At 44.1% G+C, this 17,885-nt stretch overlaps 1 protein-coding gene across 1 annotated transcript in view; it reads right to left on the reverse strand.

Moving 5' to 3' along the window:
• Positions 1-8,279: 8,279 nt before the first annotated feature.
• Positions 8,280-17,885, reverse strand: part of PDS5B (PDS5 cohesin associated factor B) — a 133,826-nt gene continuing 124,220 nt past the window's right edge. Inside the window, exons 31-34 of the mRNA XM_044284757.1 lie at positions 12,805-13,347; positions 12,252-12,350; positions 11,611-11,755; positions 8,280-9,059 (exon numbers count right to left, since the gene is read on the reverse strand). Coding sequence (XP_044140692.1) covers positions 9,030-9,059; positions 11,611-11,755; positions 12,252-12,350; positions 12,805-13,347 — 817 coding nt within the window. The 3' untranslated portion in view covers positions 8,280-9,029. The remainder of the gene's footprint in view (positions 9,060-11,610; positions 11,756-12,251; positions 12,351-12,804; positions 13,348-17,885) is intronic.

Here is a 17,885-nt window from a genome sequence, read left to right on the forward strand (position 1 = left end):
TATTTATTTATTTATTTTTTTACACGTTAGTGGTTACCTTGAGTGTAAAAAAAAAAAAAAAAAAGGCATTTTCAGCTTCCGTAATATTCACTTTGGAACCGACACCTAGTTTCAGGATGCAGTCTTATGTATCAGCACCGCTTCATTCCTGGACAGAATTTATTTTCTACAGCCCATGGAGGGATCTCTCCTCACTTGTACTGACAGTCGATGATAGCAGGGAGTGGGCAAGCCACCCAAGCACCTGCAGAATTTGCTTTGGTGCGAAAGCATTAACGATAGCCGCTTCGCATACTGTGGAGGAGATCATTGCATGTAAATACAGCTGTCTCCTTCACGGAGAAGCAGGCGATTGTTGGGAAGGAATGCTTCCTTCCCGACAATCGTCTGTTGAATTGAGCAGTGAAAACGGGGCCTTAAACGGTATTCCCATCTTGGACATTGAGAGCACATCGCTAGGATATGCCTCCAATGTCTGATAGAGGTGGACCCGCACCTATACTTAGTACGCCCTCCGGCACTCTGCTGACTCAGTTCTAAGCATGCGCAGCAGCACTCCATTAATTTCTATAAAACTGCAGAAAATAGCCAAGTGCTGGCCTGGCTATTTCTGTAGGTCCAATAGAAGTAAATAGAATAGAGCGGTGGCTGTGCTTCTCATTCATTTCAATGGGACATCGGAAAATAGACTAGCGCAGTCCCATAGAAATGGAGGGAGGCTGTGCACCCGCTGGCACGTTGCAGACTCCGTTCTACGTATGTGTGGTTCCCAGAAGTGGGCCCCACACCTATCAGACATTGGGGGCATATCCTAGTGATATGGTGCTAATGTCCAAGATGGGAATTCCCCTTTAAGTCTAGATGCTTTCACGTCTGCTGTTAGACACAATAGGCCGACACTTCCTGGTTTCCACAAAGCATCAAGTTTTCTAGACTCGGGGGGAGTAGACAGGGCAGGCGAAAGATTTAATGACTTCACATTGGCTGGAGAAAGGCTCCATGGATTAGCAAATATTGCTGTCCCTTTATTTGCTGGTTGTCAACATTGGGAACTATATTTGTGGGAAGCTTTGCACCCACTGCCTTGACCAGAATCTTTACAACACTGCTTCACCTTCAACTAGTTGTATACATCTCCTCTGCCACTCTGGAAGAGAGGATTGTACTGTCGGTTCCTGTAGACTGCAATAGTCTGTTAAAATTTCTCTGTCAATCGACCCCCATTGATTCCAGCTGCCACAAGCTTCACTGCCAATATGGGAAATTAGGTGACTTCATAAAAGTACCTGAACAAATCAGCATTCATTTGCCTTTCCAAAGACCAAGACCCCCTATATAAACACAACTACATTCCCGTATTAGCCAACATCAAAAAAGAGGTTCTCCGGGAATTAATAAAATATTACTTAGTTATAAATATATTCCGAAATACCTTTAATTATTTATAATGGCTCATTTTGTCTGGGGAGCTATCATTAGGGGAAATAAAATGGCCACCGTCCTATTAGTACACACAAAACCGGTCCTAATCACAGAGCAGGACAAGTTACTTCACAACACTGAGGTAAAGAGCCGCCTCATCCTCCTCTCTGATCTACTTGTCAGGGATTATGATCCCGAATACAGTCGAAAAGAACTTTAGCTGAATCTCTGGGGAATTTAGTACAGAGAGAATGGACAAGGCAGACTGTGGCTGTGATAATGGAGACTGCATACACATGCTGCTGCTCATTACTACACCCCAGTCCTCTAATGTCTTATCTCCATTCCCCCGGAGATACGCCTGTTTTCAGGATCATAATTCCTGACGCAGAGCGGAGGATGAAGCAGCTCTTTACCTCAGTGTTGTGAAGTAACTTCTCTTCCTGTATGATTAGGACAGGTTTTGTGTGCACTAATAGGAAGGCGGCAATTTTATTTCTCCTGATGATTGGCTTGTTTTGTCTAGGGAGCATTCTAAGTAATGAAAGGTATTTGTGAATATATTTATCATAAAGTAATATTTAAGTATTTTCATTTTCTTAATTCCCGGAGAACCCCTTTAAAGGTGTTGTCTCATGTCGAAGCAACTGCTGTAATAACTTACCAATATAGTTCTGTTTTCCATATTGCCTCTTCTCCATGCTGTGTGTCATTTTCTATTGGTTTATAGACTGCTTGTTGTCAACCCCCCCCCCCCCCCCACCCGCAACTCTGATGTGGGCCTTGTAAACAGCATGAGAGAGCAGAATTGAGGAAGCAAGAAAAGCCCCTTAAATGTTTATGAGTTACCCATACTTTTTTGGATGGGATATAAAAAATGTACTTAAAACATACAACATTACCAAAATGATGTGTCATAGCAGCGGCCCCAATTCATCTTCACAAAACTTTATTTAAAGGGGTAGTCCGGTTTCCTACATGAATGACCTATCTTCAGTAAAGGTTAACATCAGATCAGCAGGGTCTAACTCCCAACAGTGCTGATGCTCAGCTGTTTGAAGAGAATGCAGTGCTCATACAAGTTCTGCATTCTATTCACTGTTTATCTGCTCGCTGATGACATTGCAGTGGTGAGCAGGTGTAATTACAGCTCATCTCTATTCAAGCTGCAGCATGCTATAATTTTGAAAAACTAAAGAAAAAAAAAATACTGAACAAAAAACAATACAAGCAAAAAAGTGCTGGTTTGTCCCAAGTTTCATATTTCACACAGACCTTCAACTAGCAAAAAAAAAAAAAAAAAGGCTACATACCTGCTATGGGAACAGAGATTTCTGACAGCAAAATGGCATTTACACTACTCAGAAAGTTAGGGATATTTGGCTTGTGGTGAAATTTCAGGATGAAGCTAAAATGCACTTTAACCTTTACAGGTGAACTTAATGTGATCTTCTATAAACTTTTGAATGCACATGTCCAACTGTTCAGTATTTCACTACTTTTTGCACAACTTTGTGTTCTCTAACAAAGAGCTTAACAGCAAAATTCACAACAGAAGATTGATCCATGAATCTACGAAGAAATGTCATGGTTCAATTAGAATTGGTATTTAAACAGTCCTCCTCATCATGCTGTTCACATTATCACATCATGAGACCAAAGATGACGCCTAACAATTGATCAACAATACATCGCCATTGTGAGGCTTCAAGCAGAAAGTTCTCAGACAAAAGTGGCCACTGAGCTAGAGTGTCATCAGCGATACAAAGAGACTGGAAGAATCACAGAAAGGCATAGAAGTGGACGTCCTTTGGTCACATGCCACATTGAAGGCCGCTTCATTGTGAACAATGCCACGTGGAACCGGCCGATGAATGCCACACAACTCCAGCACATTCAAGGAAGGTGAGGCACCATTTGAAACAGTTTACATCAGCATGGTCTGCATGGTAGCTTACCTGCAAAGGTACCTGAACAAACCACCAGGCACATGCATCATCGGCTTACATGGGCCATCTACACTGTATGAGGGACCAGTGGGCCTCGGAGCTATTCACTGATAGTAACATAGTATATAAGACCGAAAAAAGACATTTGTCCATCCAGTTCGGCCTGTCATACGGCAAGTTGATCCAGAGGAAGGAAAGAAAAAAAAAGGGTGAGGTAGAAGCCAATTTTCCCCACTTTAGGGGAATAAAAAATTCCTTCCCGACTCCAATCAGGCAATAAGAATAACTCCCTGGATCAACGACCCCTCTCTAGTAGCTATAACCTGTATTATTATTACACTCCAAAAAAACATCCAGGCCCCTCTTGAACTCTTTTATTGTACTCACCATCACCACCTGCTCAGGCAGAGAGTTCCATAGTCTCACTGCTCTTACCGTAAAGAATCCTCTTCTATGTTTGTGTACAAACCTTCTTTCCTCCAGACGCAGAGGATGTCCCCTCGTCACTGTCACAAATAGATGGGATAGATCTCTGTACTGACCCCTGATATATTTATACATAGTAATTAGATCTCCCCTCAGTTGTATTTTTTCTAAAGTGAATAACCCTAATTTTGATAATCTTTCAAGGTACTGTAGTTCCCCATTCCAGTTATTACTTTAGTTGCCCTCCTCTGGACCCTCTCCAGCTTTGCTATGTCTACCTTGTTCCCCGGAGCCCAGAACTGTACACAGTACTCCATGTGTGGTCTGACTAATGATAGAAGTGGTAGGACTATGTTCTCATCACGTGCATCTATGCCACTTTTGATGCAACCCATTATCTTATTGGCCTTGGCAGCAGCTGCCCGACACTGGTTTTTGCAGCTTACCGTAGTTTGCCGTTTATTAAAATTCCTAGATCCGTTTCTATGTCAGTGTTACAGAGTATTTTACCATTAAGTATGTACGGATGACTTGCATTATTCCTTCCCATGTGCATAACTTTACATTTGTCAGTGTTAAACCTCATCTGCCACTTATCTGCCCAAGCCTCCAATCTATCCAGATCGCTCTGTAGTAGTATACTGTCCTCTTCAGTGTTACCGTATTTTTCCCTTTATAAGACGCACCTGATTATAAGACGCACCTAGGTTTTTGAGGAGGAAAATAAGAAAAAAATTATTTTGAACCAAAAGGTGTGCTTTTGGTGGATTTTGAACTAATGGTCTGGGGATGACACTGTTATGGGGCTCTGTGGATGACGCACTGTTATGGGGGATCTGTGGATGATGCACTGTTATGGGGGGGATCTGTGGATGATGCACTGTTATGGGGGGATGTGTGCTGTGAAACATAGGGCCATGAGGGGAACCAGCATAAGATGCTATATGTGTGTCACCCACACATATAGCATCTTATGCTGGCCCCCCTCATGGCCCTATGTGTGGGTGACACACATATAGCATTTTATGCTGGTTCCCCTCATGGCCCTATGTTTCACAGCATTACAGTACTTTATTCTTTGTATGTAAAATAGAATCAATCGCTCTCCTTTTGATAAACTAGCTGACACTGATATATCGCCGGCCGCTATGCTGCACAGTGTGGCCGGCGATACATCAGTCACAATGCGGGGAGGGAGGAGTCACAGCGGGGCCCGGTGCAGTCACTGTATTACACTGGGCCCCGCGCACAGAAGTCTCTTTGTATGTAAAATCTTTCATTATGCCTGAATCCATCGCTCTCCTATTGATAAACTAGCCTAATCGCCTGCATCAGTACTCACTATGAATGTAGCGTGCGGTCCCTCCGGTGCATGACTTCATCCTGCTCCATTAATGAAGTGGGAGGAGCGTGACGTCAGTCACACACGCCGGCCGGACCGCACGCTGTATTTATAGTGAGTAGTGATGCAGGCGATTAGGCTAGTAAAGTTTATTAAAAAGGAGAGCGATTTATGGTATAAAGGAATAATGAAAGATTTTACATACAAAGAGACTTCTGTGCGTGGGGCCCAGTGTAATACAGTGACTGCACCGGGCCCCGCTGTGACTTGCCTCCAGCCCCTCCTCCCTCCCCGCACTGTGACTGATGTATCGCTGGCCACACTGTGCAGCATAGCGGCCGGCGACATATCAGTGTCAGCCCTGTAAAAAAAAGTCAACCATTGTTTTATAAGACGCACTGTCATTTCCCCCCCTGTTTTGGGGGGGGGGGGGGGGGGGGGGGTGGTGTGTCAGTGTCATCTGCAATAATTTATATTTTACTATGCAAGCCTTCTACAAGATCATTAATAAATATATTGAAGAGAATAGTCGATGAAAGTCGATTCATGCTGAGCAGAAATGATGGCCGCCAACAATGTTGGAGATGTCAAGGAGAGCGCTATGCATCAGCCACTGTTTGGTGGTGGTCCAATTCACAAAGTGGAGGGCAGTTCTGTATTGACTAGTATAGTACAGTGACAAGCCCATACTACTTGAATAACATCATTAATCCAGTCATTGTGCCTCTGCATGAACAACACCGGCCTAATTTTATCTTCATGGACGACAATGCTCCAGCTCATTAAGGTCACATTATTAGGGAACGGCTGCTGGACACTAGGGTAGCTCAGAGTGGCCTGAAACCCATTGAAAACCAAAGGGAGCGCTATGTAGAGGCTCGTGGGATGCCAGGATAGGTCATGATTATCTTTTCCTGGATACCCCCTTTAAGGCCCTATGCACATATCCGAGTCTGTATTTAGGTCTGGGGGAAAAAAAAAAAAAGCCAGCTTCCATGTGCATTCTGTATTTTTCTCTGAAGTGAAAGGACTATACTCATCCACAAACTGGGACAAGAATAGGACCTACTCTAATGTGCAGAATGGCCACAGACCTGAAAAAATAAAATATGAATGTGAAAATGGCTCCATTGAATTGAATGGGTCAGTGTGCCTTTCGCAAAAATGTGAACAGCACAATGAATAAATGTATGGTCATGTAGTATGTGAGCCCTTAACCTTATGTCCCTTTACAAAAATGGTTCCATACAGCACAACAGATGTGCACACTTGAGATTTCTAGTTGGGAAAGCAACTCATCCCGCTTTCATAAAATCATGGACACCCTGGCTCAATACAGAAGGCGTCCTGACCATCCTATTTTCTCTTTCCCACTTTCATAGATTTTAAACATGACAAACACATGCTGGCTCTCTTAAAGCAATGGGATACATACTTATGTATTAACTTTGGCTTCTCTCCCTCACACTCGGTCCCTCATCGGCCTTGGGAATCAATTGTTTATAACCAATCTTAAAGGGGTTATCCAACTGTTTGTAACTGATGACCTATCCCCTGGCTAGGTTATCAGCATCTGATTGGTGGGGGTCTGACACTTGGCACCATCGCTGTTCAGCTGTATGAAAAGGCCCAGGCTAACTTCTAACTGCATATCCTAAGCCAGTGATGTCACGACCATTGGTCACATTGCCTAGGTGGAGCTCAGCTCTATTGAGCCTTCCTTAACAGCAGATGGGCATGGGTCCAAGGTGTCGGACCCCACCAATAAGATGTTGATGAACTATACTTCATATATTGTTTAGCTAGCACTATGGAAAGACAGACATTTCAACTCAACTAGGCAACTCAACTATTTGAAAGGCAGAACAGTGCATCTCACACCAGCTGTGACTAACTTGCGGCACAATTCTCTAGTTCTCAATTAGTTACTCTTTAAACATTTGCTTTAATTAAGCAGTTTGCTAATTTTTTTGTGTTCTATTTGTACTACAGTTCAAATATGACAAGAAATAAGGCAGTTTCCTGGGAAAATACCAATGAAAGGACCATATTCTCATTAAATATTACTTAAAATCGTATGCGTATCCCACATTTGGCCTGTGCATAAATCCTTATTAAATCTTAATGTAGGAAACTTATTATATTTTATCAAAGGAAGGTGGCATGTGTCTGACCTCTCAGCTGCTGTAGTTCCCCTTTCTCTTCCGTGCACAAAATGTATACGTATTAGTACATTAAATAAAAGGAAAGAAGGGGAGGAGGGAATGATCCTGCAGTTTGAGATCCTACATGCTGCGAGAGAGAAGAGGCAGAAACATCTGATTGACTCAAAAGACCAACAATTTTGCAGAATGGCCATGCAGAAAATGTGGATGTGAAAATGGTCCCACTGAATTGAATGGGTCAGCGTACCATTGGCAAAAACGTGAATAGCAAAATGAATGAACGCTTAACCTAAACCCACTTTACAAGGAAGGATCCCTAAAAGCACAACAGGTGTGCACACTCCAGATTTCTAGTTGGGAAAGCCAGAATAAAATAATGGACACCCTGGCTCAACACAGAAGGCGTCCTGACCATCCTATTTTCTCTTTCCAAATTTTTATAGATCCTCTTTCCCTTGACAGCAGGCTTGCGTCAGTGCACAAATCTTATGGACAATTTGCACTTTTTTTTTTTCTGCGCGGATATCCAAATCTGCAGCATGACAATTAAGTTTGCTGTTTCACCCTTTTCCAATGAAGGGTAAGATTGGCGGTAAAACTGCATCAAATCTGCACTAAAAACTGCTGTTGTGGATTTTGGTGCAGAAACGCACATAAATCCATACGGATATTTTTGTGGATCTTATGTGTGTGCTCAACTGCACTAATGTTTAGAAGGGCTTAGTGTAACCCCAATTATAAGCAAACTGGTGTTACTTTGTCCACATAAAACACTTCTGAGGACTTAAGCTTATATTAGACCTGCAGAAAACACAAGCGATTGTCGGTTGGAAAACATTCCTTCCCAGCAATCGCCTGCTGGTCAGTGGAGGAAACTGCTGCTGTTACATGCAGCAATCTCCTCCCCAATAAAATAGGCAAATTGCCTAAGCCCAAAATTGTACTCTTAATGCAAATGACATCAAACTAGAGGGGGAGGGGACATAAAATAGGTAGCGTCTTTAATACATTATTTTCATAGCACAAACACTTTAAAAATTATAATAGTTTAAAACTTTTTTTTTTTTTCCATACAATTCTGCAATGCCACAATACAGCCAGCCAGGTCTGGCAACAATACCGAGGTGAAAAATGACAGCAATCTGACGAGGTCAAGTCGTGTCATCCTACTGGACATCAGGATTATGAATAAAAAAGAAAACCCAAAAGAAAAAGAAATCGAGGAGAGCACCATGAAAGACCAATAGGGCGGCCAAAAGTCCACAGAGCATTAAATAATTAGAAGTTGAAAGATCGTTTGAGTCACAACAAATCCATGTCTAGAACAAAATAACACTTTCCAAAATGAATTGTTTCACAGTAGGCCAAGGAAATTACTACACACACACACAATGGCAAATATTGCTTCATTTTCATCAGTCATATTGGAAAAACAGATGGCCATCCACTTTTTGTCATTTAAAGCTGCAAAATAAAAGCTATACAAGCACTTTATGACGCATAAAAAAAGGAGCTATGTACAGATTTAGGTCTACATGTCCAGCACACGTTACAAACCACACAAATATCCATAGCGATGATACACAATTGTGGCTGCAGTTGAGGGGGTAATGAAGTCCATTCTCGTTGTCCGTGCATGACCCCGTCGTGAACGCGAACAGCCTCCGTCCCATTCCAGGCATTTTATCTGCTTCAGTCTCTTCCAGGACAGCTCATTCTTTTCCTTCATCGTTTTTTAGCAGAACGACGCTGTAACTGTGAAGATAATACGCTTTAAATCATCTGTAAAGGGACTGTCTGAGAACACAAAACTGATCTGGGCCATTATTAGTTTGTTGGAGGTGCAGCTCTCTGCACAACTGCTGATCAGTTGTTTGAAGGGGCTGCAGCGACCAGCAAGTGGTGCAGTCTCTTCGATATTCACTACGGCCCATACTCCAGAAGACTCCCTACATTTTATTGCAGCTGCGGATAACGCCATCAACATCATCTCAAACCACTTTAAACGGATTTTCCGTTAATTAATATTGATGAATTATCAATATCCAGCCTTTAGAAGAGGATGGGTGCTCTGTGAGGCCTACTTGCAGCTCCACTCCATTCAGGGCAATAGGGTTTAGCTGCTATACCAAGCACAGCCGCTATACAATGTACAGAGCTCTAGTGAACGCAAGGACTCCCTGAAACAGCTGATTGGTGGGGTTCCAGGACTCAGACTCCCACTGATGTGATAATGATGACCTATTCTGAGGATAGTGATAAATTGTAGGTAGAATCAGCACAAAGCGGTCTTTGGTCGATGTGGAAATACGATGCAACAGCCTCACCGTTGACCCTTGATCCAACAGGCCATGTGATGAACGAAAAAAAAGAATGGCACCGGCAGCATCTCACATCATCCAATATTTTATTGCGACCTCAAGACAAAATACAGCAGCAACGTTTCGGCTGACAGAACATCTCAGATCCATTTATCCAATAGTCACATGGGACAATTCCGGTGGATAAATAATCGCATACACAGCATGGCCACATAGTATGCCTTGCAGACTATGTGGCCATGCTGAGTATGCGATTATTTATCCACCGGAATTGTCCCATGTGACTATTGGATAAATGGATCTGAGATGTTCTGTCTTATTTGAGTTGCAGGATGCGTCCTCGTTACCATGGCACTGATGATGTAGCGCTGGATTGACGTCGTACGTGAGTGTCTGCGTGATGCGATCATCTGACACGCAAGGGCGCGTCTTGATGTCGTCCGCGGACATGACACGTGATTGCGTGCGTCATAAGGATTTGGAGATGGCCGATTGGCCGCACTAATGAGCGCCGTCAGTTGCCATGGTTGCAATTGATACACCCGATCAAGCTAGTTCAGCTGTGCGCGGCTGCGCACTCCACATGGGACAACGCCGATATGATCAGCATCGCCATATTGAGTCCCTAACCAGGTGCAAGGTAATAAATGCATGGCCATGAACAGTGATTAACATTGGTGATTGGAAGGGGTGTGTTTTTATGTGGGGTATATATATGTGTATTGATGTTCATGTCATTAGGGTTGAGAAAGGCTGAGTTTCAGCCGAAACGTTGCTGCTGTATTTTGTCTTGAAGTCGCAATAAAATATTGGATGATGTGAGATGCTGCCGTTGCCATTCTTGTTTTTCGTTCTATCCTGAGGATAGGTCATCATTAGCTTTTCCAGGATAACCCCTTTTAAGAGGACCTGTCACTAAAAATGCAATCTGACAGAACGGTATTATAGGCCAGGAGAAGCAGAGCAGATTGATATACAGTTTTGTAGGAAAAGATTCAGTAAAACCTGCAATTTATACATTTAGATCTTTACTTTTTTCACCTCCTGTGGATACATATCGGTGGCAGGTCCTCTTTAAAGATTTCAAACTAGAAGGATTGCTTGGTTAGGCGACACAGCGTGAGAGAAGCCATGCACATCTATAGCTGTCAGCAGGTTGGCATCAACCTGGCATAATGCTGTGTTGATTACACTATCAAACTATTATAGATAAAAAGTATACAGATACAAAAAGATTTTAAATAAGGGTCCTATAAATTAGTATAGTCATGACAGATACCAAACCACCACATACCAGCACCCACCAATATAAATTATTAACTATATTACTCCCAGTTCTATAGGCAGTCACCATAAAGTACTTCATTCTTCCACAATGAAGCCATACTGAAAAAATGATACTCTGGTATACTGCCCACAGTGCCTTATCAATGATGGAATGACTATCTGGTCACAACTATGTGACTCGCCAACGTGAATTTTATGTAATATGGCTTCTCAGGATGTCCCAGCCCCTCTTAAAAGGGTTGTCTTACTTCAGCAAGTGGCAAGTTAATACAAGGCACTTACTAATGTATTGTGATTGTCCATATTGCCTCCTTTGCTGGCTTCATAAATTTTTCTATCACATTATACACTGCTCGTTTCCAGGGGGAAAAAAAAACCTCTGTTAAAAATGAACAGTTTATCCCTTTTTAACAGAGGTTTCTTTTCACTGTCGTGTGCATGTAGCCTTAGTCTGCTCAACAACTACAAAACTTTAGTATTCCCTGCACAGCTGCACCCCTGGGCACTCGGCCGTGACAGTAACCACTGTGTAGATAGAACCAGTAAAGGACCTGCACTAAACCAGTACTGCAACCCTTTTATTCTCAGAACTGGCAGAATTCCAGAGGTCTGAACCATCGATCATGAAGTGACATCATATCCTAGAACGGGAATAACCATTTACAAAAATTAAAATTTTCCCACAGAGACAAACTTACAGGTGCAGGTGTTACTACTTCTTCTTCTTCTGTCTCCTCCTCTTCCCTAGATGCATCACTGAGAGCTGGGCTATTCTGTGATATATCCATTTCGTCATCAGAATCAGGTTCTTTATGGACTACTTTTTTCGGCCGACCTACATTGCTGAAAAGATAGTAAAAGTATGTTACAGTCTGAGGGGGCGTGTGGAGCATGCAGTTTTATCACGGAGTAAGCTCCTAAACTCCCTCCAGTGGTGAAGGCAGAAAGCAAGGCTTTAATAATCACCACTATGGCTATTGTATGTATGTGGAGCACTGTATCACAAAAACAGAGTGACAACTGCTATAAATATAGAATTAGAAATTAATCAGCACAAAAACAAATGCAACAATTCATCTTGGGAACATCAATTTTGAGTGTGATCTACTCTACTTGCTTTGTGACATTTTTCAGTTGAAATTAATTTAGTGTGTGGTACAGAGACATGAGCACACAGACTGGCTACAGTCCGTGGGCTAGCAGGCAACTTTCACCCGTTTGCCAATCAAAAATTAAGCATGCACAGGAAAAACAAGGAAGGAGTCTGTCCGTACCAAGGCCAAACAAGCCCAAGCAGTTTCATAAGTAATGGTTATTACTAAGGCACACAAATCATTACCTTTTCTTGCCTTGTCCTGGAGGATTTTTGGGCGGTCTGCCTCGTCTTTTCTGTGGTGTAGCTTGAGATAATTCCAAAGTAGATTCTGACTGGTCAGATCTAATAAAGAAAGATACTAATTAGTCCACAGAGCATTAAAGGGTTAAGAGATGAAATCACGATAGGTTCCTAACTGAAGTCCTATGGTATGATTCTTTACTTAGCACCTGATAGCAACTAAGGCTACTTTAACACTAGCGGCAGGACGGATCCAACAGGCTGTTCACCCTGTCGGATCCGTCCTGCTGCCGCTCCGTCCCAGCACAGCAGTGCACAGCGAAGGGCCGCCGGACTAAAAGTACTGCATGACCGACTTTTTAGTCCGGCGACCTCTCACCGCGAACTGCCGTACTGCGCTGGAGCTCCGCCCCCATTATAGTCAATGGGGACGAAGAGTCGGTCCGGCGAAATAGCGGCAGGACGGATCTGACAGGGTAAACAGCCTGTCGGATCCGTCCTGCCACTAGTGTGAAAGTAGCCTAAACATCCATCAGCCCAATACATTTCCACCTACTTTTGTGCAGTTTTTCGAGGACCTCTCGATGCGCCCCTGCCTTTTGGCTTTTGTTCTACATTTTCCGAGTCTTGTTCCTCACTGATATCAAGTGCTTCCTCTTCATCCTCTTGGGAGCTTTCTACCGGGGCAGACTTTTTTCTACCCCTCTTAGGAGTCTTTGGTGCCAACTCTTCTTTTGCAGGAACCGCCTTCGCAGACTTAGGTGGTCTTCCACGTCTCGCTTTTTTAGGTGGGCTATTTTGTTCATCTTCAAATTCAAGCAGGTCTTCCTTTAACCTTTTTTCTGGCCACTGTTGGTCATCGGACTCTGAGACAGCAGCCGCTCTCTTTCTACCCCGCTGGCCACTCCTGGTTTTGGATTCCTGAACAGATTTGGAGAGCTCATCCATACTTAAACTGTCATCTTGGTCTAGGAGAGACTGCTTTTTCCGACCTCTTGGTTTATCTATTTCAGAGTCATCTCTTTTATCGCCTTTCTTCACAGACATTGGAGACGACATCATTGAATACTCTTCATTTTCACTGTGATCAAGTTCAGTGCTGTCAACAGAATGCAAAGGTTAGTTTCAACAATGGTATCATTAGGAAGCCGCAACAGCTCGAAGTCTGGGAGTGAGATGAAAAGGGGGGGGGGGTGCTGCAAGTAAGCACCTCTTTCCCTCTGTAAAGCCTCCACTGATCCCATGAGTGTGAACTGTTGTGCATGTTGTCACCCCATCTTAGTCAGAAAGGACATGTGCTCATATGTAAGGGGTATCCTCTGCATAGACACAAGTAGCATGTATGAACTCTGCACATCTTAAACATATACAGCCAGGTCCATAAAAAGTTAAAAGTTTGACTTATGATTATTATTCTGTCCCATTACTTTTGGTTCCTTAACAAGTGTGAGGCACATATGCAAACTGTTGTAATTCCTACACCGTTCACCTGATTTGGATGTAAATACCCTCAAATTAAAGGGAACCCGTCACCTGGATTTTGTGTATAGAGCTGAGGATATGGTTTGCTAGAAGGCCGCTAGCACATCCACAATACCCAGTCCCAATAGCTCTGTGTGCTTTTATTGTGTAAAAAACCCGATTTAATATCATATGCAAATTAACCTGAGATGAGTCCTGTCCCTGACTCATCTCAAGGACAGGACTCATCTCAGGTTAATTTGCATATGTATCAAATCGTTGTTTTTTTACACAATAAAGGCACACGGAGCTATGGGGACTGGATATTACGGATGTGCTAGCGGCCATCTAGCAACCCATGCCCTCAGCTCTATACACAAAATCCCGGTGACTGGTTCCCTTTACGCTGGGTTCACACCTAGGCGTTTCTCAAACGCGCGTTTTTGTCGCACGTTTTTTTTAATAGTGAACGCGCGTTTGACGCGCGTTTGGGTGATTGACAGCAGTGTTGTCCAAAGAGTCTATGGCCCAAACGCGCGTCAAACGCGCCAAAAAAAGCTCCTGTACTTGTTTGAGCGTCGGGCGTTTTACAGCGCGATCGTACGCGCTGTAAAAACGCCCAGGTGTGAACCCTTCCCATAGGGAATCATTGGTTCTTGCCTGTTGTGCGTTTTACAGCGCGTAGGAACGCGCTGTAAAACGCTCAGGTGTGAACCCAGCGTTAAAGCTGACAGTCTGCAGTTAAAGCACATCTGTTCGTTTCATTTCAAATCCATAGTGGTGGTGTATAGAGCCAAAAATGTTAGAATTGCGTCGCTGCCCCAATATTTATGGACCTGACTGTACTTTTTATCCAAGTCTTGGGCTTCTAAGGTTTTGCTTGGGTCAGAATTTGCAAGCATTTCTTGCAAAATATCACAGTTCAGAGGGGTTTTTCTGTAATAATTGTGGGAATATAATATAAAAGTGGCAGCCTGCCACCAGAAGCAGAAGATTCATATGCACCTGCTATGGTCCTCCATACTGCTCACAACTGGCAGTGCATGGGGGATTAGGGTTGGCACAATTTTTTTAAAATATTTCAATAGTTTGGACTTTTCGGACATGGCAATATGCAATATGTTTATTTATTTATTGTTTATATATTTCATATGTAAAATTAGGAAAGGAGGTGATTTTGTTTTGTTTAATAGCCATTTCCACCCTTAGGGGCTAGAACCTGGGATCTTTTGATCCCTTGTCCTATTCACTCTAATAGAGATCTATTAGGGAGAATAGGACTTTACACTGTCCCTGCTGCCCTGTGCACACAGCAGCAGGCAGCTTACCATGGCAGCCAGGGCTTCAGCAGCGTCCTGGCCGTCATGGTAACCAATCAAGAGTCCCGCGATTACACTGCTGGGGCTCCGATCGGAACTGCCACTTCACCACCAATGAGGAGGAAGGGAGGACACCCTGTGGCCACTGCCACCAATGACTTTAAAACTGGAGGGGTTGGGGGCGGGCACTAATGGGGATTGTCAATAACTGGCTTTGGCGGTGATGTGGCCACAAGCAAAATGTCACACTGTAGCCAGTTATTGGCTGCAGTGGAGCAGGTAGCCATGCCCATGCACTGCCAGATGCAAACAGCGTGGATATTGGAAGATTGCACTGCTTCCACTGTTTCGGAGAAGCGGAGTGGCAGGGAGCAGGCAAGTAAGAAAGAATCTTCTGTTTTGGAAGGCAGACTGTGGGCATTACATAAAATGTAATTATTTCTGGAAAACCCCTTTAATGCACAATTGCATGAAGGTTCATTTGAGTGTTAACCACCTCCCGACCGCTGTACGCGTATATGCGTCCGGGAGGTTGTTGCTTTACTCCTCCTGGACGCATATACGCGTCTTCTCGCGAGACGCGAGATTTCCTGTGAACGCGCGCGCGCTCACAGGAACGGAAGGTAAGCGAGTGGATCTCCAGCCTGCCAGCGGCGATCGCTCGCTGGCAGGCTGGAGATCCGAATTTTTTAACCCCTAACAGGTATATTAGACGCTGTTTTCATAACAGCGTCTAATATACCTCCTACCTGGTCCTCTGGTGGTCCTTTTTGTTAGGATCGACCACCAGAGGACTCAGGTAGGTCAGTACAGTCCCACCAAACACCACACTACACTACACTACACCCCCCCCCCCCCCGTCACTTATTAACCCCTTATAAACCCCTGATCACCCCATATAAACTCCCTGATCACCCCCCTGTCATTGATCACCCCCCTGTCATTGATCACCCCCCTGTCATTGATCACCCCCCTGTCATTGATCACCCCCCTGTCATTGATCACCCCCCTGTCATTGATCACCCCCCTGTCATTGATCACCCCCCTGTCATTGATCACCCCCCTGTCAGGCTCCGTTCAGACGTCCGTATGATTTTTACGGATCCACGGATACATGGATCGGATCCGCAAAAAGCATACGGACGTCTGAATGGAGCCTTACAGGGGGGTGATCAATGACAGGCGGGTGATCACCCATATACACTCCCTGATCACCCCCCTGTCATTGATCACCCCCCTGTAAGGCTCCATTTAGACGTCCGCATGATTTTTACGGATCCGATCCATGTATCCGTAAAAATCATGCGGACGTCTGAATGGAGCCTTACAGGGGGGGTGATCAGTGACAGGGGGTGATCAGTGACAGGGGGGTGATCACCCTGATTACCCTGATCACCCCCTGTCATTGATAACCCCCCTGTAAGGCTCCATTCAGACGTCCGCATGCGTTCTGTGGATCCGATCCATGTATCCATGGATCCGTAAAAATCATGCGGACGTCTGAATGGAGCCTTACAGGGGGGGTGATCAGTGACAGGGGGGTGATTACCCTGATTACCCTGATCACCCCGTCATTGATAACCCCCCTGTAAGGCTCCATTCAGACGTCCGCATGCGTTCTGTGGATCCGATCCATGGATCCGTAAAAAAATCATGCGGATGTCTGAATGGAGCCTTACAGGGGGGGGTGATCAGTGACAGGGGGGTGATCACCCTGATTACCCTGATCACCCCCTGTCATTGATAACCCCCCTGTAAGGCTCCATTCAGACGTCCGCATGCGTTCTGTGGATCCGATCCATGTATCCATGGATCCGTAAAAAATCATGCGGATGTCTGAATGGAGCCTTACAGGGGGGGTGATCAATGACAGGGGGGTGATCAGGGAGTCTATATGGGTGATCACCCCCCTGTCATTGATCACCCCCCTGTCATTGATCACCCCCCCCTGGTAAGGCTCCATTCAGACATTTTTTTTGGCACAAGTTAGCGGAAATTTTTTGTTTGTTTTTGTTTTTGTTTTTTCTTACAAAGTCTCATATTCCACTAACTTGTGTCAAAAAATAAAATCTCACATGGACGCACCATACCCCTCACGGAATCCAAATGCGTAAACATTTTTAGACATTTATATTCCAGACTTCTTCTCACGCTTTAGGGCCCCTAAAAAGCCAGGGCAGTATAAATACCCCACATGTGACCCCATTTCGGAAAGAAGACACCCCAAGGTATTCCGTGAGGGGCATATTGAGTCCATGAAAGATTGAAATTTTTGTCCTAAGTTAGCGGAAAGTGAGACTTTGTGAGAAAAAAACAAAAAAAAAAAAATCAATATCCGCTAACTTATGCAAAAAAAAAAAATTTCTAGGAACTCGCCAGGCCCCTCATTGAATACCTTGGGGTGTCTTCTTTCCAAAGTGGGGTCACATGTGGGGTATTTATACTGCCCTGGCTTTTTAGGGGCCCGAAAGTGTAAGAAGTCTGGGATCCAAATGTCTAAAAATGCCCTCCTAAAAGGAATTTGGGCCCCTTTGCGCATCTAGGCTGCAAAAAAGTGTGACACATCTGGTATCGCCGTACTCAGGAGAAGTTGGGGAAAGTGTTTTGGGGTGTCATTTTACATATACCCATGCTGGGTGAGAGAAATATCTTGGTCAAATGCCAACTTTGTATAAAAAAATGGGAAAAGTTGTCTTTTGCCAAGATATTTCTCTCACCCAGCATGGGTATATGTAAAATGACCCCCCAAAACACATTGCCCAACTTCTCCTGAGTACGGCGATACCACATGTGTGACACTTTTTTGCAGCCAAGGTGGGCAAAGGGGCACCTTTCGGATTTCGCAGGCCATTTTTTA

The sequence above is a fragment of the Bufo gargarizans genome, chromosome 3 (genome assembly GCF_014858855.1).
Source record: "Bufo gargarizans isolate SCDJY-AF-19 chromosome 3, ASM1485885v1, whole genome shotgun sequence".
NCBI lineage: Eukaryota > Metazoa > Chordata > Amphibia > Anura > Bufonidae > Bufo > Bufo gargarizans.